Source organism: Mastigoproctus giganteus, chromosome 9, assembly GCF_048544385.1.
Source record: "Mastigoproctus giganteus isolate SK-2022 chromosome 9, ASM4854438v1, whole genome shotgun sequence".
In the NCBI taxonomy this organism is placed as follows: Eukaryota; Metazoa; Arthropoda; class Arachnida; order Uropygi; family Thelyphonidae; genus Mastigoproctus; species Mastigoproctus giganteus.
In genome coordinates, this window is record NC_143583.1 from 111,228,777 (window position 1) to 111,254,891 (window position 26,115).

Below are 26,115 nucleotides of genomic sequence, written 5' to 3' on the forward strand. Positions count from 1 at the left end.
CGTCGACTCTCGCTGGTTGCATGTGTGCGAAGTGTGGCCAAAGCGAAGACATTTATAGCATTTGGGGACAGGAATATGTTCTTTAAATCTGTGGCTTCCCCAGCCAATGAAAATACGGCTCTGCGTTCCTAGGATTTGCCACGCTCTAGTAGAGAGATGGATTACCCAGTTTACGTTAGAATGAGTTTTTGATTTAGTCTTGTATTTTGGAGAGACGTCATCTTCTTCTGCGTTTTCATGTAAGTGCAGGCTGAGGTTTTTACTGTAAATATCTTCTGCAAGTTCTTCAGGAGTGACGTCCTGATCTACGTCAAACACTACGATTGAAGGCCCTTTTTTCTTGGGAACTTCTGCCTTTAGTCCAAACTTGGTCATATTGGCATTGTTAAGGATAGTTTGTGCCTCCTCCTTGGTGTCTGTTTCTATCACCACACCTGGGTGCCTGGTCTTCCGGATACTCCTAATCTTGACAGTCTTCATTTGCTCCTTTAGATTAGCTGTCAGCGTCTCTTTGACGGCTTCACTAGTGTCAAGCTGCGCATCCTCTACCGGTTTAATCAAAACGAAGTGCGATTCTGGCTTTCGTTTTGTCCTCTTGGTCTGGGAAATGTCAGGTTTGTTAGGCGCAACAGGCGCGCCATTTCTCAAAGATTCTGCAAAGGTTGGGGGCGTTTTTGCATTTTATTTCCCCTTTCCTGCGAAAGAACTTCCAGTTTGGATTGTAGTCGTTCATGTTCAATATGGAGATTTAGGATTACCGTCTCCATTTTGCTGAAGATGGTGAGAATGTCAGTGCGGATAGCAGCAGTGACTCTGTTGGATTTCTTGCCCAAATATTCATCAAGTGTCCCTCTAATAGCAATGACTTGGTCCACAGGGGTTCCTGATAGTGGGGGACTCTGAGTAAGGGGAAAGGCTCGGGTATTATTATCCTCGTGGTCGGAATCACTTATCGATTCGTTTTCTCCGTCGTCTGGATTTTCCTTTGCTGGTTGCGAGTCTGTCGCAGATTTTATTCTACACCTCTTCTTTAGTTTTAATTTTGAAGATTTGGTTGTCTCTTCATTTGTAACCGGCGCTTCATTTCTTGAGCGGATAGGATAGTCAGACCGCTGCCGGTCAATAACCTCGATATCTGCGTCACTCATAGTGAAGTGTGGGAATTTTTGGGGTGGGGCAGTCAGTTGACAATTCTGCAGTCTAAGTACAAGTTGGTAGAGTTTGAGGGAGAACAATAGCGTTTAAGTCGGACAAGCGCGCTGCAATGAAATGGGATAAAAACAGGTGGTCGCGGGTGGGAAACTATTTCCGAAGGCAGTATAGTGCGACGAAGGCTTAGGCCGCAAGCAGTAAAAGCAGCATGACCCCCGCTATTCACAGTATCTGCATTCGCAGTCGCTGATTTAATATAAAATGAAGCCTAAAAAAATGTGAATTTTAAAGCGCCGTGAACATTTTCCGCCATAAAAAAACATGGGTGTGGCTAAAATTACCTTTCCCGGTCAAAACAGCGCTCAGTGGGTGGGGGGGAAGAGGGGTGACAAAATCGCAAGCGTGGATGTTTCTCGCTAATTCTTGTTCAGTATGTGTTATGCGCTTGCCATGGAAGGTTTCATCGCTTGCTTTTAATTTATGTTTATAAATTGAATAAATTTATCAATTTATAAATTGATATGCTTACAAAAGTGATAAATCTACCGTTTTGCAGTGTAAAACAGACTTTTTCGAGTGTGTTAACGGAAGAAAGTGACTTTATTGTGGACAAGTTCTTTCTAACCCGTACAAAAATATGGCTATGAATAACAAGGGAAACGTGAAAAGATCAAAGGTGATGACATTAACGAATAAAATTGAGTTATTGGATAAAATTTCTAATGGCGAAAGTGTCTTCTCAGTGGCAAAACATTATAAAATCAATGAGTCAACGTATGATCAATCAAAAAATCGTGAAAACGCGCTAATTGCTTCAAAAATTTGCTCTGTAACTCGTGATGTTAAATTAGAAAAAATGGAAAAAGCTTTAAATCTATGGATAGAAGACTGAACTCAAAATAAAATTCCATTAAGTTCACTCATCATTCGTGAAAAGGCAAAACTCCTTTATCAACACTTTAGCGAAACTGGTGATAGCACTGGCGGGATAAGTTTTTTAAGCTAGCAAAGGTGCTGGTTTGAAAGATTTGTGTGAAATTTCTAATAAATATTACATTTAATATTTGTTTCTTATTTTCATTTCGATGCCATATGCTTGCATTTCACTATGTACTGTCTATGTACATAGTCATATTATGAAGGTACATATAATACATAAATAGACAAAATTTTAGACTAGTTTTTCTTATATATTTCATACTTTGGAACGGAACCCCTTTATTACTATGGAAGCCATAACTCAGTATTCGCATTTTCGGTATTCGTGCCATTTCTCAGGAACGTAACCCCCACGAATAGCGAGGGTTTATTGTATACCCAATCTTGTTATCCAGGGAGATACATTTTCAAACTGTCCATGGATAAGGAGACTTGGATACTGGGAAGAACTTCCACAGATATATTTAGCATATTTATCACCATAATTATGCTAAATAACCAAACATGACAGATAATAAAGTTAAGTTTTCTATTAAAAAAAAAAAGAATATTTATATAAACATTAACATGCAGAACATACTTACTGAAAGTAACTGAGTGCAGTAAGCTGGAAGATGATGAGATTTAGGAGGATTTATATTACTGTATGTTCTGAGAGGAAGAAGTATACTACTGTACTTCTTCCACTCAGCCAGTTTGGTTACCTTACAGAACACCATTAGGGAACCACAATGTTTTCTTTCTTCCTTAAATCATTGCAAATTTCAAACAAAGAGTCATGCAATTTTCTATGCCTCCCTTGGTTAAAATGAATATTTGACAGATGAATCATACTTAAACACTAGATCCAAAAAATGCTTCGCTGCTCTCAAAACAAACAAAAAAGTCATTAATATATAGTCATTTCCAGGTCCAGTACCCAAATCTATACTCCTTGGCATCCAAAAGAAAACAATGCTCTGTAGATGACCATATATTGATTGGTCATGCCTTTACATGTGATCAAATGGCTAGGGGGCAAACTCCTGATTAAGTGTAGATTGGTTCTGGATGGCTGTTCTTATTGCAGATATGCAGATATTCATTGTGATCAACTAAGACCCATGTATGTTGAGGAAAGGAAACTGATACCACCAGAGTGACTGCTGGTTCTGCTGCAGCCTGCTGTTACACTGCTATTGACTATGGATTATTGAGCTGTAACTGAGAACTCCATAAGCCTACACTTTACTTACTACTCACCCTTTGGGGATAGTAAGCTCAGTGTTGGGGGGGGGAATGTTCTGAAAAACTAGGTGGATGTTTACTGAAGTTTATATTCAACTGTAACAACAAGCACCATTGCTTTTTTCAGTGTAGAGTCACAAAGTAACTTATATCAGAGTGAAGTATTTAGACAGACCATCAAGATCTAGTAAAGGTCTTTCTGATGGCAACATTGAAAAACTGTTGGTGCTTTCTGAAGAAATTGAGGGGAAAAAAGTAAACCCTTACAAATAAGAGTTTGACTGGTCCATAGGTTGTGACTGAGTTTAGGTTTCACTAATTGAACTAAAGGAGTTTTCTGGAGTTATTATCAATGTGGGACTAAATGAAAAAAACTGATATAAATTTTTAGAATGTATTTAGCAAGAAGAGATTTCTGCACATATTTTGAATGTTGGCAACTGAAGTTTAACATTGACAAATGCAAAGTACTGCATATAGGTAGCAGTAACCCCAGAGTAACATACCAACTGTGTGGTACCACACTCAGGGTAGTGGAGAATGAAAAAGACTTGGGGGCAATTGTGCAGTCAAATAAGAAGTTTGCTGAACAGTGCAGATGGGTAAGACCTCCGTATCTGCAGGGGATACGTTTAGTAAGACCCCCGTATCTGCAGGGGATACGTTTAGTAAGACCCCCGTATCTGCAGGGGATACGTTTCCAAGACCTACCATGGATGGCTGAAACTGTGGATATAAGCGAACACCTGCTGACCCCATATATAACATGATTTTCTTGTAAATTAAACACACAGTAAGACATTGCCAACATTAAATACGGTAATAATAAAGTACAACAAACTCTCGATTTACTCGGCCAAATTTAAAAAAAACCAAATCAACCAGAAGTCATAAAATTCAAATAATAACTAGAATAGGTATAAACAGATATTTTGCAAGTTGTAAATAAGTGACAAGAACCGGCGTTATAAGTCGTCATTGGGAGATTAGTGTACCCCTGCTGCAACCCCTGCTGTCTTCACACCTACCGTACAAAAAAAAAAGAGACCAAATGCTTAGTTTGTTTTAGTGCATCACGTGAAGGATGTCGGAATTTTTTTTTTTTTATAGTAACTATTTTTTTTTGTTTAGAAATCACAAAAATGATGGGAAAATGCAAGAGTTGTGCTTTCAAATTAAACAAAAACTTGAAATTATTCAAAAGTTTGAAACCAGTGCATCCGTTAAATCTCTAAAGAACCATTATAATGTTGGTAACCAAACCATACATGACAAAGGGAAACTATTCGATTTAAAATACACATCGTAAAAAATAAAGGGAAGCATCATATTGGACACACAAGTAGTAAGTGTTAAGTTTTTTCATTTTTTTTCTGTGGTTAACCATGGGTAACTGTATCAGCGGATACAGAGGCACAACTGTATAGGAATTTTTCTAGCAAGGACAGGGAGGTGATTATCCTGTTGTACAAGGCAATGGTCAGACCACACCTAGAGTACTGTGTACAGGTCTGGAGGCCTCATTTTAGGAAGGATGTAGAGTTGCTAGAACAGGTACAAAGAAGGGCAACAAGATTGGTGAGCGGAAGAAAGGGTTGCCCCTCATCAAGAAAAGCTTAAGTTCTGCAAATTGCAGCATTTGGAGACTAAGCACCTCCGAGATGATCTGATTGGGTGTATAAGGCCTTGAATGGTTTGAGCAAGCTCAATGCTGATAGGTTTCTTCCTCTTGCTCCGATTATACACCTGAGGGAGCTTGTTTGTTTGTTTGGGAATTTTTTTGGTGCATCGGCATCTATGGCCATAGTGTGCCATACATATGATAGTATGTATGCTATTTCTTTACGGAGCAAGAGTGAGAAAACTGGTTTTTGACTAGCTAAAGGAGGTGGTATACATTGATTGATTTGAGAAAGGTAAAAATCTTCGAGACATTTGTTTTATTGCCCAAAAGTGAAGTAAGGATTAGTGGATCTTCTGTTGTGTAAAGAGATTCTGGCATTCTATTGCAAATTTTGTATATTCCATAAGGATATGCTTCACTGTTTTACAGTGATCACACTGGGGGTGAATCTCCCCTCTTAAAAGATAACCATGAGTAATATTAGTGTGACCTATTCACAGACGAGCTAGTATTACCTCCTGTTGTCGAATTGGACTGAAGCTTGAAGGCCATTGCTGAAGATTTGGAGCACCTGAGAGAGCATAGATTCAAATTGAGGAAAGACAGTTGTAGAATAGATGTGGGGAAATTTTCCTTTAGTCAGCAGGTAGTTGATTGCTGAAACAACTGTGGAAGTTGATAGCTTAAATAGATTCAAGGAAGAACTGTACAAACTTTTGGAATGAATAGATGGGTGAAATGGGATACTAATGATAATACTGCTGCTGCTCAACCATCAAAGGACAAAGAAGGAATTCAAAGTAGGGGCTCTAAATTACAAAAAAAAAATTATCTGGATGGAAGGTTTTGTGAATATTTTCTTCCAAGAAGAAATATTGCATTACAGCTCTTAAACGATTTTGTCATACTGTTTTACATATTAACTCAAGTTAAACTGAAAATAAATAATTTTTGAGCATCACATTTCAACTAGTCAATTTTGATTGATAGATCTGGACTGCATGGGGAAAACAGTGACAATAATGCTGGACTGCAAAGGGTTAATCAATAGCAGAACTTTCCCTTAATGCCACACTGCTCCAATTTGTATAGCAGTCTTATGTGCAACAGTATCAAAAACCTTTCTTGAATCTAAATATATGATGTCAAAATTTATTTGAATCACATTCATTTGTTACTGCATTCCTGTCTAGATGGTTCTGCATTACTTCATTAACCAGTGAAGTCTATTACAAGAACTGTTCAATAAAGAATGATCAAAATTTTTCATCAACTTACCATACTGCTTTCTATTTATAGCTGAGTTGTAGAATTTAAGACCAAACCAAGCTGTATCAAATAGCAACAGTGCAGTTGACTCATGTGCACAGTGTGACCTTGGAGATCAGTCAAGTTCAGTTTTTGCATATGTAACAAAGGATGTGACATGCAAGGAACAGTATGCTGCTCTCAAATTTTGTTTCTATCTCAAGAAAACATCAGATGAAGTGTATGAAATGTTAAAAGAGGAGTACATGGTGAATCTATGCTTCCATACAGTGCAGCTTGCAGGTGGTTCAGAATGTTTAAAGATGGATGTGATTCAATCACAAAAATTGATGATCCCTGGAGATCCAACCATGGAGACCATAAACACTGCTTCTGTAATCACAAGAGAGAAGACAGTCACATAACAATAAGGCAAGGCAACTGACAGAGACGTTGAGAATATCAGAAGTGAGCACACATGGTATTCTCTCTAACCATTTGCATATAACATCTGTCTCTGCATGTTGGGTTCCAAGACTCTCATACCAGAGCAACAGCAAGTTGGCATGGAGGTTTGCCAGGCTCTGCAGTGAACAGTTAATGAAGATGTGAGGTTCTGCACAAAGTGATAACGGCAGATGAGACATGGCTTCATCATTTTGACCCACAGAGTAAACAACAAAGCTCTGTCTGGAAGTCTACATCATCACCAACACTGTAAAAAAGCAAAGGTTGTGGCTTTTGCAGAAAAGGTTATTGCCATCTCTTTTTTTGACATTCAAAGAATGGTTTACAGCACGTTGTGCTACATCATACATCCGTTATGGGACCTTACCACAGAACTGTGCTGCACACTTTGTGGGATCACATTCATCACAAATGACCACAACTGCACGCAGGTGAGTTGTGGTCATCTGTGATGAATGCGATCTCACATTGTTCATACTCTCATGGAGTACTTAGCCAGCATTTATGTCAACTTTGTTCCTCATCTGCTCTACAGCCCTGACCAAAGCATGCTACATTTTTTTTTTTTATTTCCAAAGTTAAAAGAGCTGCAAGGACAATATTTCCAGTCATCAGAAGAAATTGTAATAATATTGGAGACAATTCTCAAACACATGTCAAAAAATGGCTTCAACATGTTTTTGAAGAACAGCAGAAATGTTGGAGTTAGTACATTTCATCAATTGGGGACTACTTTGAATGGACTATCAAAATATGGATGATTAATAAAAGTATGCTGAGGGGGGGGGGGAATATATATATATAAAAAATCATTTTTGTATTATATATATATATATATATATATAAAATCATTCTTGTATTATATATATATATATATAAAAAATCATTCTTATACTTCAAACAGGCCTCTGAGGTTGGGTATATTCATACTGTAGTTTTTAGTGTTTTGCACCAACCTTGCGTAGAAATAAAAATAAAAATAAAAACACCAAGGAAACAGAACTTTTGATAACTGTGTTTATAATAAATTACAATAACCTGTATTTACAATAAATTTAACTTTACAATAAACTATACATATGAATTATTAAAATCTGCTACATTACAATCAATAAAATGCATTAAAATATACTAGATTAAAAGCGATAAAAACCGTAGCTTTCAAAGGCTCCGGCCTTCTTCTTCAGCGGTGTTTTCTTGTTCTGCAGTACATCTTTAAATATCAGCAGGTAATGGTACTCCTCACGTGTTTTCATTCACACGTGTTCCGTTCTCTTGCGTTGTGGAACCGGAAGTGGCTCGAGCGGAAGTCATACGGAACCGTTCATCCCTTCTGAGGATAGTGGTCTCAAAGATGGGATGAATCCGCGTACCTCTATCTCTATTAATGTTAATTGTAGAACAAATCCGCAAACTCTCGAGCCACTTACGGTCCCAGAACTTATGCGCCCGATCGGTGATGATAGCATCGTCCGGGGAGATCTGGTGTTGCTTCTCCCAAAAATGCTCGGCCCACGGCGGACTTGCCATATTCCGCATTTCTTATTGCCTTAGTGTGTTCCCCCAGATGATCTTTAAGACGGCGTTTTGTTTCCCCTACATAACATTCCCCACAATCCGGGCATCTAATGCTATATACGACCCCACTTGTGTTCTCTTTTTGAATGGGGTCTTTAACCTGAGACACGATTGTGTGCAGCCTCCGCCCTGGAAGCTGCACACAACGTGTCTGGTACTTTCTTAGTATTCTAGCTATATGATCAGTCAAACCCAGATAGTAGGGAATGTATGCAGTGGCTATTGGTGTAAAAGGCTCGCCTCTCCTCTGATTTCCTTTAACATATTTCTCTATAATCCTCTGGGGGTAACCACATTTTGCAAGATCCGTCGTGACCCGTTCATACTCTAACTTTCTATCATCGGAGGTACTGCAATGTGATTTTGCTCTATCAACTAAAGTTCTTATCACACTGTTCCTATGATGGTTGGTCTGAGCTGAGCTGTAATGCGAATACTGCCCTTTACACATGGACTTCCTATATACCCTAGTCTTTAGCTGTCGATCTTCCCTACAGACCAACACATCTAGGAACGGCAAAACCCCTCCTTCTTCCACCTCCGATGTAAATTGTATGAATGGGGAGAAGTCATTTAAGATGTTCAACACCTGATCTTCACTCCCCTTCCGAATAATTGAAAACGTATCATCCACATACCTTTTCCAGGGGCGCATAGGGAGAATACTAAAGACTAGGGTATATAGGAAGTCCATGTGTAAAGGGCAGTATTCGCATTACAGCTCAGCTCAGACCAACCATCATAGGAACAGTGTGATAAGAACTTTAGTTGATAGAGCAAAATCACATTGCAGTACCTCCGATGATAGAAAGTTAGAGTATGAACGGGTCACGACGGATCTTGCAAAATGTGGTTACCCCCAGAGGATTATAGAGAAATATGTTAAAGGAAATCAGAGGAGAGGCGAGCCTTTTACACCAATAGCCACTGCATACATTCCCTACTATCCGGGTTTGACTGATCATATAGCTAGAATACTAAGAAAGTACCAGACACGTTGTGTGCAGCTTCCAGGGCGGAGGCTGCACACAATCGTGTCTCAGGTTAAAGACCCCATTCAAAAAGAGAACACAAGTGGGGTCGTATATAGCATTAGATGCCCGGATTGTGGGGAATGTTATGTAGGGGAAACAAAACGCCGTCTTAAAGATCGTCTGGGGGAACACACTAAGGCAATAAGAAATGCGGAATATGGCAAGTCCGCCGTGGCCGAGCATTTTTGGGAGAAGCAACACCAGATCTCCCCGGACGATGCTATCATCACCGATCGGGCGCATAAGTTCTGGGACCGTAAGTGGCTCGAGAGTTTGCGGATTTGTTCTACAATTAACATTAATAGAGATAGAGGTACGCGGATTCATCCCATCTTTGAGACCACTATCCTCAGAAGGGATGAACGGTTCCGTATGACTTCCGCTCGAGCCACTTCCGGTTCCACAACGCAAGAGAACGGAACACGTGTGAATGAAAACACGTGAGGAGTACCATTAACCTGCTGATATTTAAAGATGTACTGCAGAACAAGAAAACACCGCTGAAGAAGAAGGCCGGAGCCTTTGAAAGCTACGGTTTTTATCGCTTTTAATCTAGTATATTTTAATGCATTTTATTGATTGTAATGTAGCAGATTTTAATAATTCATATGTATAGTTTATTGTAAAGTTAAATTTATTGTAAATACAGGTTATTGTAATTTATTATAAACACAGTTATCAAAAGTTCTGTTTCCTTGGTGTTTTTATTTTTATTTTTATTTCTACGCAAGGTTGGTGCAAAACACTAAAAACTACAGTATCATTCTTATATATGATCATTCTTTATTGAACAGCCCTTGTATTTTCCCTAGAACAGAGATCAAGCTAACAAGTCTGTAATTACTCATGTCACCCTTTTATACCAGTATGTGAATTAGGGATAAATCTGCAATCTACAGGGACCTCCAGTAAATCCAAGGATGCTGTCATATTCATGCCTAAAGGTTCATATATCTCTTTTACTGCCTCCTTTAATATAACTGGATAAATCCAATCTACCCCACATTTTTTTTTTTTTTTACATTTAGCTTCAACAATTTCCCCTCCGCTCTTCTCTCGGTTATCTCAGTTATCCCACGCAGTAACTAGTGCATGCGCCAATTACATTTGAAGAACAAAATTATTCAGCTCCCTGTTAGAAGTTGATACACTCCTGGCATTCCCAATCCATAAAAAATTCCTCATGTGTGTGAGGAATTTTGAGGAACATACATGAAAATACCTAAACACAGTATCCATCACCTTTCATACTGCATCTTATGCAATTTGTTTTTTTTATTATTATTTTTTTAAATCAATTTATATTTTTTATTAGTAGTTTATTTTTTTCTTTTTTACCGAGCACTCTCACTGTAATCCCAAGGTTGTGGTGAGGGGCTCAAAAACCATGATAAAAATCAAAAACACAGAAGATGGATGGCCTGCCTTCTTGCGCAAGGATGGAAGCCAGCCTGCAGATTTCCAAGTGACTTTTGCTAACTGATTTCCAAGTGACTGGTTGCTAAGAGGCCAGTCATACAACACAACACTAAGCATAAAAAAAAAAAAAAAAACAGGCTTTGCAGAGGTACTCAACACAGAGACATGAGGCAGGTTTAAGGGAATCTTTTGGACCTGTTACAACAAAGTTACACATATACATACATGTCCTTTCTGTGCACATTGTGTCCCTATATTCAAATTCTGCATCTCTTATTTGAGTGGGACAGTGTTTCTGATATCCCTGTAATGTCCTCATTTTTTGACTGAACCAATCCTTCAAATTCATTTACTATACTCCTAGAAACAGAGAGAAAAGAATTTATAGAAAATAATATTAAACAATGTTCTTAATTCTTATATCAGTGCAATGAAAACAATAGAGGCAAAAATCTCTTCTACTTCAACTCTCACTTTTGAGCAATTTCTAAGGCAAGTTAGAAATAATTTCACCTTCTTTAACAGATATAGACAAATAATAACTACACTACTAATCTGAAACAAAACGATAACAAAAACCAATAATTTTTAAGTAATCAAAGAGCAGCCAAGTAGACTTAGAAGAGAACAAATATGGCTCCCACGCAGTAACTAGTGCATGTGCCAATTACGTTTGAACAACAATGTAAGCATTTATCATTGAATAAAATTAATTTTTTGTTAATTAATTTATTTAATTACTCAGTTTTGTTAATTAAAATTAAGTGAATAAAATAAATTTTTTTGACATTCATTACAGAAATCTTTGTATTACAGAAATTGTTCAAAGTAGTAGCTATTACATTCTGTGCATAAATGTACATGGTGAATCACATTATGGAACACTCAATTTGTCTAGAAATATGGTATATATACCGTTCTATAATGTAACCTGTAGCTCTTCCAGTGAATGAGGGTGATATAAATGCCCAGTATTTTTAAAAAAAAACTTCCATAAAAATAAATCAGGCAGGCTAATTTCTGTTTTTTTCATTGGCCATAATCCCTTTGAAATGAGCTACCCATAAATTACAGACAATTACATTTTCTTTTTTAAACCATGTTTTAAGAATAATGATGTTTCAGGATGGAAACATAATACTCACTGCTGATCATTTCATTAAAGTAGTCTCTTTCACAAAATGCATACCAGACTCCAATTATCAGGTGTGTCAACTGTATTTGAGAATCCTAACAACTAGCACACACCCATACAAATGAACCATCCTCATCTGTCAGATGACCACTCATCTAGTTTCCCAGACCCAGCAGTTGCCTGTTCCTTAAAACAGAGACATTGATGGAGACAGCTCATGTAGCCTCATGAGCATAGCTTGCATACTGCTCTTCACTTTATAGGTATATGTGAACAGAGCTAATGTTCAAGTTGGTCTGAGATGGAAGCCTCCTAGGGAATTTACCACTTTCTCTCCTATAAGCACTTTACATCCTCCACCTTTGTATGCATCAACCAATACTCACAGTTTTCTGAAAATCATCATAGAGATGTTGGTTATTACTCATTTGGAGGAATATATTAACTGCTAATTCTTCTCTGGAGGCTTTATAATTCTGATTTCTAATTTAACTTTCCAAAATAAATATTATTTCCAGCAGACTGTACACGTAATTAATTATCTGAAATAGACAGAAAAAAAGAATTGTTGCACTGGCTTGCACTTGAATGCACTACATTATAATTATCAGTAACTTTGGTAATAAGGCTAAACCTACTTTTTTTTTTAATCCTGTGTTTATAAAATGACACTAAGAAGCTCTTTTTATTTTTTAAAAATTACTACCACAGGAATGAACCATCAGAACAGCAGTGCAATCTTATTTTATCATGTGCCATCTTGAGCCCAATAACATATACCTTATACAAAAACATATACCAAATGATATATAAGTTCTTAGCTATATTACCAAGCCATTTGTTTTTGTTCCATCCAGTTTATTTAAAAATTAAAGCACTTTAAATAATTCACTTGTTTTGTATCTTAATATATGTTTACATTCCGTGTTTAATGTATGAGGTGTGGAAATCAAGTTCCCAGACTGGTGCTATTGTGGTCATATTCAATGGGCTTGAAAATAAATGGAAGTGGTACGTTGTAGTTAAAACTTCCTCCAACAGATGGTGGAGGAGGTTTGAAACATTGTCCAGTAAGCTGACAGGTTGCAAGCAACAACCAGTTTCATTAGTGGAATTACCATTCCATGTCATGATTTTGCAATGGGGCAATGAATGAATATCAAATTTTGCTTTAAACTGGGAAAATGCAACAGAAACATATGAAATGTTAATAACTGTTTATAGTGTTGTTGTTGTTTTGTTTGGTTTTTAGGAGCATTAGCAACTAAGGCCATATTGCTCCGGGATATGCGGTAGTCATTCCCTGACCTTTCCACATCCTCCGCATTTGGTGGTGATGGGCTCGAACCCCCGGTCTAATCAAGAAGCGTGTGCTACGCACTGCTGCTCCTTCCCACCTGGCTATGGAGGCGCTGTTTATAGTGATAAAACATTAAGTAGTATCAGTGTGTTTGAATGGTATACATGATTTAAACACCAATGCAAGGATGTTTGCAATAACCCAAGAATTAGACATCCGTCAACCTCTTGAAATGAGGACAGTGTTGCAAAAGTTGAGGAAATTGTGGCAAGAGATCATTGTTTGATCCTCAGAATGATGGCTAATGAATACAATATGAATACAGACAATTTGTCAAATTCTGCACGAAGATTCAGCGAAAAGGAAGGTCTGTGCAAATTTTGTGCCACACAGCCTCACGGATGAGCACAAAAATAATCCTAATATCCTTTATTACAAATGAGCGTTGAGCATTTCAGTACAGCCCAGGGATGAAGCATCAGAGCATGCAGTGGACTTCAAAATCATCACTAAGACCAAAAACATTTTGTTTACAGAAGTCCAGGATGAAGACAATGCTAATTATGTTTCAACAGAAAGTTGTGATTCACAAGGAATTTTTACCTGAAGGAAAGACAATCAATGCTGCATTCTACATACAGGTACGTCAAAGACTATTGGAGTACATTTCTCAGGTGACGCCCCAATCTTGAAAGAAAAGCAGCTGGTTCTTGTTGCACAACAATACCCCCAGCCATTACATACTTGTTGTGAAGACAATTCTGATGAAACATGGCATTGTACAGGTCAAAAAGGAAAGAGACTTCAGGATGTTGAGGACATAAAGAAAAACATAACTGCTAACTGAACATCATCTCTTTGGATGTCTTTACTCACTCTTTTCAGAACCTTTTAGAATGGTGTAATAAGTGCATTCAATTAGGTGATTACTTTGAATAAAAATAAAACCATTTCTGAGCACCTTCGCTTTGTATTATTTTTATTGCCACTGTCCTGTAACTTTATTACCACATCTCATATGTCATGTACTAAGTAACACATTGAAAAGAATTACAAGTGGACACCACTTATTGTGATCACTTTGATCACAGCTTAATTGATAACAATACCAGATTGATAACAATAACCAATAAACAAGAATTGAGCTGTTCAGTGTTGTTTATTGATGCCAAGCAAAAATGGACAGAATGAAAACATAAAAATCAAGCAATATAAAATACTTTGACTGTTCTCTGTTCCTTCGAGAAAATCATCACTAAAAATGAGATTGTCATAATGTTTCTATAAATCCAATACAAACCATTAAAAACAAATAAAGAAAATATCAAAATCAGTAATTAGAAAAGGGTTAATGCTCTATTGTAAGACAATCACACTGGTAGGAGTACAGCTACAATACTTTCTTTCACAGAGCGATGATGCCAACAACAATATGAACTGTAGAATGCATTAGCAGTAACTAGACATTGCAATATGGAATTCAAGAACAAATCGTGATGTTACATAATCACTTACACTGCATATGTGCAAATCATAATAAACCACAAAGGCATTAACATAAACTAAAGCACTGATTACAATAAACATTGTTTTTCCTATGTATTAGTATACATCTGATCAGGACATCGCAAAAGTGATAACATTACTCGAATGATAACATCATCACAATAAACAGTATACTTTATTAATTATTTTACTTTATTTTATTAATTAATTTTTGCATGTATTAATGGAATTGATTTTAAAAAAATGCTAAGCTAAACCTATATTGAAATAATTTTTTTGGAGTTCTATATTTTTTGCATTTATATTGCATACTCTCTCATACACACACACATGCTTGTATCTGAATAATTAGTTTAAACAAGAAAGAAAAATAAAAAATTCTGCTTACCATCTTTATCCAGTACATCAAAAACATAAAAATGTCCATTTCGGAGTACTAGCATATGATGGGCTGAAGGATCTGCCTTGATTTCATCTTTATTTTGACAAGGAATACGAGTTGAATTAAATAAATTATTAAACTGGCTCATGTCTAGTGGGAAGGCTTTGAAAAAATATGCACCATACCAAGACAATGATTCTGGTAAAATCCTACCAAAAAAATACACAATACATGTTTTGTACACATAAATTCAGAAATATATTATAGTGTGTGTGTGTGTGTGTGTGTGTGTGTGTGGAAGATAATCAATGAGATTAATTAGAGAAACTTGAGCAAAAGAGTGAAATCAGGCAAATCCTGCATTATGCAAAGAGAAATCCTTTGTCTGTATAGTTGTGTCAAGCGATAATGAAGAAATTATGAAGTAACTGGAAAAGATAGGGGTTATATCCCTGTCAAAGTTAAAGCAATTATATGGAAATTATCAATAGAATAGGTATTGTATCAATGATCGCAACAATAGAATAAATCCTTTATTGTACATTCCCTGCTAAAATTTCATTTATTGGTAAATTAAGGTACAGATCGGGGTGGGGAACCTGCAGTCTTTTGGGGTACTAGATGCAGCTTTTTGTCTATTTCTCTCAAATGCAAAATCTGCCTTTTATTTCATGATATAACACCAAACTCTAAATATTTTTAAGGTAAATTTTATCTATTCTCTTTATGTATATATCATTATTCTCCTTATATAATTTAGTTTACAGTTATGCCATACATTACCAAAAGAAACATAAAAAGCATAAAAATATTGGATAGATTGATATGTTGTTGTTGTTATTTGGTTTTTAGGAGCATTAGCAACTAAGGCCATATTGCTTTGGGATATGCGGTGGTCATTCCATGACCTTTCCGCATCCTCCGTATTTGGTGGTGACGGGCTCGAACCCTGGTCTAATCAAGAAGCGTGTGCTATGCACTGCTGCTCCTTCCCACCTGGCTACGGAGGCACTGATAGATTGATAGAGGACAAAACAAAGTGAAGAGGTAAAATTATTTATATCGATTACTGTCAGTGGCAACTCGGTAATTGGTGAACTGGCAACCGCCCAGTGATTCACGTCACAGGCCTGAGAGCTTCTTACGAAAGAATTGTAACATGTTAAAGAAAATGTATGCATTGCCTTTTCTAGTTAAGAAAAGTAATAATGAATTATATATTTAAATAAATACTAAATAAAGCATTTATTCTAATTCACTGATAATTACAGAATATTATTGTTTCCCATATAGATGATATGGCATCACTTCCACTTGAAACTGAACTTCATTTGGCAACGTTGCCTTACTTATCAGTGACGACTCGTCTTGCTGACATTCTAGTCATTCTCCCCAGTGCCATTGATTTCCAGTGCTTGTTTCCTTTAAAACTGAATCTTCAATCAATCTGTGTATTTCATTTTTAATTTTTACTGGTAACCTGATTAGGTCAAGAAATAAAAATAGGGCATTAAAGGAAGAAAAGAGTATTCAATGAAGAATGAGAATTGTGTAAAAAACATTATGGCACTACTATAGTCTCAAAACTTAGAATTAGACATGTTAGACAGACAACTATGTAGTCGAGACCATTAATTATTAGCAGGTCTCGACCACACAAGTTGTCTGTCCAACATGAAGAATGGGAATTGCAGTATTACGTTGTTGCAGTGAAAGATAAAACGATGTGTTTGCTCTGCGGTGTCATATTGGCAATGGCAAAGAAATATAATGTATATCCACATTATTCAACCCATAAGGACAACAAATATGCTAAACTAGAAGGAAAATCTTGAAAGTTTGCACTAAAGAAAATGAAAGATGGAAAGCAAAGCATTCAAATTTATGTCAGGACAAGGAACACATCACTGAAGAGATATATAAAGTAGCATATATACTTGGAAGCAGAGATAAGCTATTTAGCAATGTGGAAATCATAAAAGAATGCACTGTTGAAGTTGTCAGATGTTTAGATTCAGCTAAGGTTAATGAGTACAAACAACTACCTCTTTCAAGGAGGACCATAACTGATTGGCAACATGAATTAGCCTGTAATATAACAGAACAGCTTCATGCAATAAGACAAAGTGAAGACATTTATTATTTGATCACCTTAGATAAATCCACTGACATTACTGACTCAATGAAGGTGTTATTTTTTATTTTTGTTATAACTGTGGATTTTCATTTTCACGAGGAGTTACTGGCTTTGGGTATCCTTATTGCCAGGCTACACAGAATTGACATCTTCACCATCTTCAAAAAAAATGCTGTGAAGCGAAACTGAATTTATATAATTTAGTAAGTATACGTACAGATGGCGCATGTTCCATGAGAGGAAAACATGAAGGATTTTTTGCGTTACTACAGAAAGAATTGCCAGGTCCAGATACTTTGATTTCCTTTCACTGTATTCTTCATCAGCAGAATCTATATGCAAAATCTACTGTTCTAAGTGACACATTAAACAAAATTATAGGTATTGTAAACTACATTCAAGCAAATATATCACAACATCACCAGTTTCTCAACACGCTTCAGCTTGATGATTAAACATTCAGTGTGGATCTGCCATATCATTCTAAAGTGTGCTGGTTGTCCCAAGGACAAATACCTGTCAAACTTTTATTTTTGCGAAAACGAATCACAAGCTTTTTTGAGGAACTGAATCAACAGTGTGAATTGTCAAAAGTGGAATTCTGCAGAGATACTGCATTTTTGTGTGATGTAATGGCAATGCAAAATGATCTGAATATTTCTTTGCAGGTAAAACCAAATCTATATATGATATGTGGCCTAAAATACAGGCATTCCAAAAAAGGCTGACCTTTTTCAAAACCTTGCTTACCTGATCGGATCTTTCAGCTGAACATTTTCCTGAACTAGCAAAAGTAATTAATGAACAGGATACAAACAAATCATTAAGGAAATGCAACATGAAAGAATATATAGCTGTTCTAGACTCCCTGATTGAATACAATGAAAGGTTTGCTGATTTTGAGAAACATGATCTCACACTGAAACTAGCAATTCAACCACACCTGATTGATGTCTCCAAAGCAGCTGATGACTTGCAGATGGAATTAATTGAGCTCTCAGAAGATAACATTCTGAAGTCTCTATTTGATGCGAAAAAGGATCCTCTTCAAATATGGAAAAGTCTGTTGAATACCCATGTCTAAGTCATCTTGCTCGTCGAATGCTATCTTGTTTTGGCACAACCTACTGCTGTGAATCAACATTTTCATATATGACATAAATTAAAACAAGCTTGAGATCTCAGATGACAGATATTCACTTGGAGGACCAATTAAAACTATGCTCAATGATGTTGGAACCAAATATCAACTACTTTACTGGTATCAACCAGTCACAAAAAAGTCATTAAATGGTTTGTTGTCTAAGTTCATCCATTTTTAGTTTTGTTATTATCTTTGCTAAACAAATAAATGTCTTTGATATATATATATATATATATATATATATATATTTTTTTTTTTTTTTTTTTGTTTAAATTCCTCATACAATAACAGGTTGTATTTAAAATTGTAAATATGCCTACAAAAATATAATTTTTTTTTTGTATATATTAAACTCTCAGCATGTGGCCTAATAGCATCTTGGTTAGATAAAATATGGCCTTTCAATGTTAAAAGGTTCCCATCCCTGGTATAGATAAACTACACCTTAATTTACCAATAGATGTTCTAGGCTGTTCAGCGCCTCCATAGCCAGGAGCAGGAGCAGTAGTGCATAGCATATGCTTCTTGATTAGACTAGGGTGGGAGCCCATGACCACCAAATACGGAGGGTGCGGAGGTCAGGGAATGACCACCGCATATCCCCAGCCCGGATAAAGGGTGAGGGTTGGCGTCAAGGAAGGGCACCCGGCGGTAAAAAATTCATGCCAAAACAATAAAAACACTGACCCCATATATAATGGAAAAAAGGTGAGGACAAAAAAAAAAAATGTTCTAGGCTGTTCAAGATAAGGATATAGCATATTACAAATGGCTTGAATCCAAATAGTAGCAGAATACTATTATTTATTCTATTATACATTTATTATAGTAAATCTATTATACATTTATTATAGTAATTTATATTAATTATAGTAATACTATTATTACTAGTATTTGCCATGCAAGGAAGCCACAGGCATTTTCTGCACTGGCAAAAAAAACAAGTAGATAAGAAAATACAAATTATATGCTTCTTTCCTCACACAGGTCATCCACAGTTGACCTTTGAATTTATTCAAACTGTCAGCCTCAACTACCTGCAAGGGTAACTTGTTCTAACAATCAACAACTCGCTGGCTGAAAGAAAATTTCCTACAATCTAATCTAAACCTCAACCCCTGTAATTTGACTTTACGACAACTAGTTTTTGGAATTCTTTATACCAGTGAGAAATTCACCTTCACTGATTTTAATAATCCCTCTCAGAACCTTATAAACCTCAATCAGGTCATCTCTGAGATGCCTGGTTGCCAAGCACTGCAGCCCACAAAATTGGAATCTTTCCTCATATGGTCATCCTTCTGCCAATCTCACCATTCGAGTTGCCCATCTTTGGACTCTTTCAAGAAGTTTAATGTCTTTTTTCAGAATGAGGTCTCCATACTTGAACAGTATTTCAAATGTTGTTTTACACTGTTCAGGAAACTTCACACCTGCCTGTGTTGTAACTCCCAGATCCCTTTCCTAAAAAACTGACCTGCAATGAAGCACTTTGGAAACCTCCAGCTTCATTTTCTGCCACCACATTAAAGCTCACAACAAGTTGTCAAACTAACAGAGTAAGCATATCTGCAAAAAGATCTAAACCTCCCAAACACTTCCTAGTTCATCTCATAAATATATGTGGTCTCAATTCTAATCTCAACAATGTTCATTTCCATTTGCAGTCTGCCAAACCCCATGTACTTTTTCTGACAGAACCTCAGTTATTGGCTGATTCAACCACTGCTTATCTCAGTTGCCCAAATTATTCGCTGTATGATTCCTTTTGCCTCAAAGATGGTACTTGTGCATACGTCCGTTCGGATATTCCCTGTAAGAGACTTGATAATTTGGAATCTCCTCGTTTCGATCTTCTCTGGCTTAAAATCTCTCTACCTCATTGTGTCAAATTCATCTGTTGTCTCTACCATTCTCCCAACTCCACTAATCACTTGAAGCTCTTTGGCTTCCTCTCTTTGCAACTTGACTTTCTCCAGTCCACTTTCCTAACAGTGAGGTAATTTTCCTTGGTGATTTGAATGTTCACAACTCCAGCTGGCTTCTATTTTCTAGTCACACCGACCCAGCTGGTCGAGATGCTGAGGCTTTTGAAATTACTAATGACCTTGCACAGATTGTTCATTTATCTACAAGAATACCGGACAATCCTAACCACGCAGCCAACATGCTTGATCTTTTTCTCGCAAACAACCCTTCTAAGTACACAGTCAAAGTGAGTGGTCTTTTAAGCACTTCAGATCACAAATTGGTGATTGACTCTTCTCCAATGGAGCCTTTATCTCATAGCTATTCCCAACCTTGTATTGTTTGGCATTACAAGAATGCAAAATGGGATGACCTGCAAGATTTCTTTTCCTTGGTCGAATTACTGTTTCGAAACTTCTGATGTCAATGTTTGCTCAGATCATGTCAGTGAAATTATTCTTGTACGAATGGAATCTTCATTCCACACTCCATTTTACAATCTTATCCTTTATCTAAGCCTTGGTTTTCCAATAAATGCACTAAGGCTGTTCATGAGAAAAATTTTGCGAATCGTAACTGGTTTGTTTCCGATTTTTCAGTTTCATTTTCTGCTGACACCAAAGCTCACAACAATTGTAAAGCAGTTATTAATCAGTCCAAACTAGATTTTGAACATGCTAAGAGTAGAAAACTTGCTTCTTACCCTAATGGTAGCCGGTCATTCTGGTCTCTTGCAAAAGCAGTCATTCTGGTCTCTTGCTATTGGCTGCAAATTTTGCCCATCTCTGCTCCCACCTCTCTCAAAATCAGATGGTTCTATTGTCATTTCAGCAAAGGATAAAGCTGACCTGCTAGCATCCCAATTTTCTTCCAGCTCATGTATTAATGATCTTGGTAAAACAACTCCCACCATTCCCAACACTCTCCATTCAATGCCTCCTGTGGTCTTCCGTCAAAAGGATGTCAGAAGGATTTTGACGAATCTTGATGCTAAGAAAGCTCCGGGTCCTGATGGTATTTCTCCACTTGTTCTCAAAACCTGTGCTCCTGAACTTACTCCTATTCTTTGCTGCCTTTTTTTCACTTTCTTATTCTAAAGGTGTTTTTCCTTCTGCCTGGAAATTTACCTATATCCAACCAGTTCCTAAAAAGGGTGACAAGTCCCTCCCATCCAATTATTGTCCCATTGCAATTACTTCTACTCTTTGTAAAGTTATGGAGAAATCAATTAACCGCCAACTCTTAAACTACCTAGAAACCTTCCGTCTGATCAACGATCATCAGTATGGATTCCGTTAGTGTTGATCCACTGGTTATATTCTGGCTTATGTTACTCGTTTATGGACAAATTCAATGGAAAAGTTTGGTGAAACACAAGCAATTGCTCTTGACATCTCAAAAGCTTTTGATCGTGTTTGGCATAAAGGTCTTCTAAACAAGTTTCCATCATGTGGTTTGCCAACTGTTTTTTGTAATTGGTTATCCAGTTTTCTCTCTGACCGCTCACTGAGGGTGATGGTAGCTGGGTCTCTGTCTTCTAACTTCTCCACTAATGCCGGTATCCCTCAAGGTTAAATTCTTTCTCCCATTCTTTACCTCTTGTATATTAATGACCTGCTTCCATTGACTGGAAATCCTATCCCAAGTTTTTCTGATGATAGCACATTGCATTCCACTTTCCAGTTTGAGAAACCTTGCCCTGCTCAATCAGCTTCAACTTCTTGAATATCTGCTACCAATTCCTTAAATGCTGATCTCCAGGTAATTCTCGAGTGGGGCAAAGACAACTTAGTTGATTTCAATCCTTTTAAAACTCAGTCCTCTCTTATATCTCACAAAAAGGATTCTTCTGCTCCTATGCTTATCTTTGGTGACACTCCGATTTCTAGGCAAGATGATATATCTCTTTTGGGGATTACCCTGACTTCTAATCTCTCTTGGCACAAGCACAATACAAATATTGCTTGCTCTGCATCTAAAAAACTTGGTTTTCTCTTTCGCTCTCGGCAATACTTTTCTTCCAAACAGCTGTTCACTCTGCACAAATCTGCCCTACAATTGAATATTGTAGGGTCTGGGGTGGTGCCCCCAAAATTTCTCTCAGGATTCTACATTCCATTCAGAAGGGGGGCAGTTAGGTTAATGAATGACTCATCTCTAACAGAGTCTCTCCACTCTGTCTCATAGATGTACTGTTTCTGCTGCATGTAGTAGTAGCATGTGATGCAAGAAAGCAAGTGTATGAGCTTATGCAGCATCAGCCAAAAAAAAAAAAAAAGAAAATCACACCATTCCCTCCAAATGCCTGTCCAGTTCCTCCTTAAATTTATTCAACCTATCAACTTCCATCTGACGTTGTGGAAGTTGTTAGGTTAAATAAATTTAAGGAGGAACTGGACAGGCATTTGGAGGGAATGGTGTGATTTTTTTTTTTTTTTTTTTTTTGGCTGATGCTGCATAAGCTCCTACACTTGCTTTCTTGCATCATGTGCCACTACTACTACTTCCACAATGACAGATGGAAGTTTGTTCCAGCAATTAACCACCCGCTGGCTAAAGGCAAATTTCACACATTATTCTACATCTGTCTTTTCTTAATTTGAATTTATGCCCCCTTAGCTTCGTAATCTGAACAAGTGGAAGGATCCCATCAGAATTCAGCGTGCTCAACCCATTCAAGGCCTTATACACCTGAATCATATCACCACGCAGGTGCCTAGTCTCCAGCCACTGCAATTTGCAGAACTTAAGCCTCTCTCTTTGTAAGAGGATCCTTTCATTCTCCTCACCAATCTTGTTGCCCTTCTCTGTACATGCTCAAGCAAATCTACATCCTTCCTAAAATGAGGCCTCCAGACCTGTACGCAGTACTCAAGGTGTGGCCTGACCATTGCCTTATACAGAGGGACAATCACCTCCTTTTCGTTTTTGCGCCAATAAACTCAAAATCAAATCAAATCAAACCTCCTTTTCCCTGCTAGCAAAAGGAGGTGATGTCTTTCTACAGATACTTCCATGGGCACTGTTCTTCTGAATTGGCTTCTATAATTCCCGCTCTCTCTTTCAAAACAGTCCAAACACGTGCCGCCACCAGCCAACATCCACTTTCTGTCAAACTTCAAACTCACAATGTAATTCCAATTTGGGTGACATCATCACTGCAAAGTAAAGTTGTTGTTACTTTTACAAATTTTTTGACCTAAAGATGATTTGGAGGGGGGAGGATGCAGAGAAAGTAACTATGAAATTTGTAAAAATACAGATTTCAGATTACTTTGTAACCAACAAAATTATTTAATAGTTGCAAATGATGCAAGGAAGCAAGCTATACAGCATCAGCAAAAAAAAAAAAAAAACTTCCCACATCGCCTGTCTATTCCCTCCAATAATTTGTTCTCCTTTGTTCTCCTCAGTAAACTCATTGCTCTTCTCTGCATCCATTCCAAGAGATTCACATCCTTTCTAAAATGAAACTTCCAGACCTGTATGCAGGTCTAGAAGCATTTTGTGATAGCTATTTATTTATATAGATTTCTAATTTTCAGTTTAAAATCTTAGAAATGCTTTTTTTAAAACATATAGTACATGATAAGACATTTTTTTTAAAGTAGATATAAACAATATGTTTTAATTCTGTACATAGCCAAAATGTTAAAAAGAAACTGTATAAAAGGCACCATTTCATCATGCTCATGTTGTGAATAAATTAAGTTACTCTTATACATTCAATAAGTATAAGAGTAACTTATTGAATATAAGAGATATATTCATTCGTAACACTTCCTGAATAGAGAAGGATGCTATTACTCATTCTCATTGGGTTAATTACCATCCAGGCGGTACTGTTTTGAAGTTAGGTGACATTCTCCCCATCTCCATTTGTGGCCAGATAGGTACCAAAGGTACATTTTGAAATCTCTCATATCGTGGAAATGAATAACAAAATGTAGGAAATGTAGGTACTTACATCATAAGTACCTACTCACTGCTGAACCAACTCTGAAACACATTGGCAGGAAGTTGGTTACTTAACCAAGAATAAATAATAATACATCCCTCTATTTAAGAAGTGTTACTTCTTCAAAGAATGAATAAGGGAAACTCATTATGAAAGACTTCACAACATGAGATGTAATGAAAATCTTTTTATACAAACTTCTGTTTGTTTTAATATTTTAGCTATGTACACAATTTATGCATGAATGGAAATGCTCTGCTGACTGCATAACATGAACATTTAGTTGAAATCTTCATAGTTTGAAGCTTTATAGCCCAATAATTCTATGAGTTTCAATTATCATGTCTTTTGGCATCTTTCATATTATGTTTCCATAAATCAACTGGTTAGCCAGCTCCATTTTAGGTTCACCCACCCTAAAATGGTGACATCTGGTTATTGGTACTCAAGCAAGACTAAGTAACAATATACTTCTATATTTGGGAAGTGCAACTTATTCAAGGTATAAGAATAAGGTAACTCATGAAGGAGCCCAATATAAGATGTAATAAAATTATACCTTTTATATAAACTTTGGCTTGTTTTAGCATTTCAGCTAGGTACAGAATTGATGCACTTGCATGTTTCAATTATCACACCTTTTGGCATCTTTCATATTATGTTTCCATAAGTCAACTGGTTAGTCAGCTCCTATACCTTGGATACTTATCCACATACCAATGAGGGGTTCACTCACCCTCAATTGGTAATATCTGGTTACTGGTACTCAAGCAAGACTAAGTAACAATATACTTTTGTATGAACATACAAATATACTTCTGTATATAAACATACAAGTGCAAGTACACTTGCACTTATATGCTTATTGAAATTTTAAGTAGCTTGAGGCTTTATTGCCCTAGAATATGAGTTACATATGTTCTAAAAAAAGTCATATAATATGTATAATAATATCACATTTTCATCAAAACAGAATGGAATTTTTTTTTTTTCTCTACCATTCCATGACCTGAAAAAATTACAACAAAACCCACAGCCCATGAATGGCATGCTTAAGTACAAAGATTTAGGATCAAACCTGCAAAGGTGGCACTACTCCAAAATGAAATTATAATGGAAATTTACAATGAAAAGTGGAAAATACATGGTTGTGATACTGTATGAGGGTTTCTCAAACTTTTTAACCCAGTGCCACTCAGACATAAATCACCATCAGTAAAACCCCATGGTTCTACTGATGGTGATTTTTATGATTAATATGTTAATTCTCATCATACTAAACCTTGTAGTTCAAGGATCACTGTTGCATTGCATGATAAAATAAAACTTACTGCCGTTTAATCTAAAATATATTTTAAAGATAATATCTTCTTCTTCAGATTAAACTACCTGCATTTCATAGCCTGCTTCCAGTCGAATTTTATGCAGCCTGTTGATCATTTCCGTTCATTTTTTCAAATAGCAAATATTAAGAAAAATATCTTTTAAATGAAAAAAAGAGGCACAAAATGAGAAGGTAAAAAACATTAAAACACTACAACCAAAGAATACAAACTGGTAGCAGGTTTACTACTGTATTTTCCTTACTAGTTATCATTCTCTTGTTTATGCAGATGCATTTTCCTTTTTCTATTTAGCAAATGCTAAATAGAAAAAGAAACACTGCATCCTTCTTTTGTGCTTTTTAAAGACAATAAAGATATCTGCATTTTAATTTTGTTAGTGTAAAAGGATGCCAGAAAGAACTTGCTCCCTTCACGTTTACATAATTTTTTTTTTTTAAATTATGTAATTCATTCTAAACTGTAAAAAAAGGTTAGCCACTTTAGGTGAAGAAATCTACACCTCATCTATATCATTTATAACTTAATATAACCAGCCTGCAGATGAACAGTG

The 26,115-nt window shown here is 36.6% G+C and overlaps 1 protein-coding gene across 1 annotated transcript in view; it reads right to left on the reverse strand.

The window, feature by feature from the left end:
- The window catches only part of CPT2 (Carnitine palmitoyltransferase 2), a 127,448-nt gene that overhangs the window by 65,491 nt on the left and 35,842 nt on the right, over positions 1-26,115 (reverse strand). Inside the window, exon 7 of the mRNA XM_090381154.1 lies at positions 15,019-15,221. Coding sequence (XP_090237280.1) covers positions 15,019-15,221 — 203 coding nt within the window. The remainder of the gene's footprint in view (positions 1-15,018; positions 15,222-26,115) is intronic.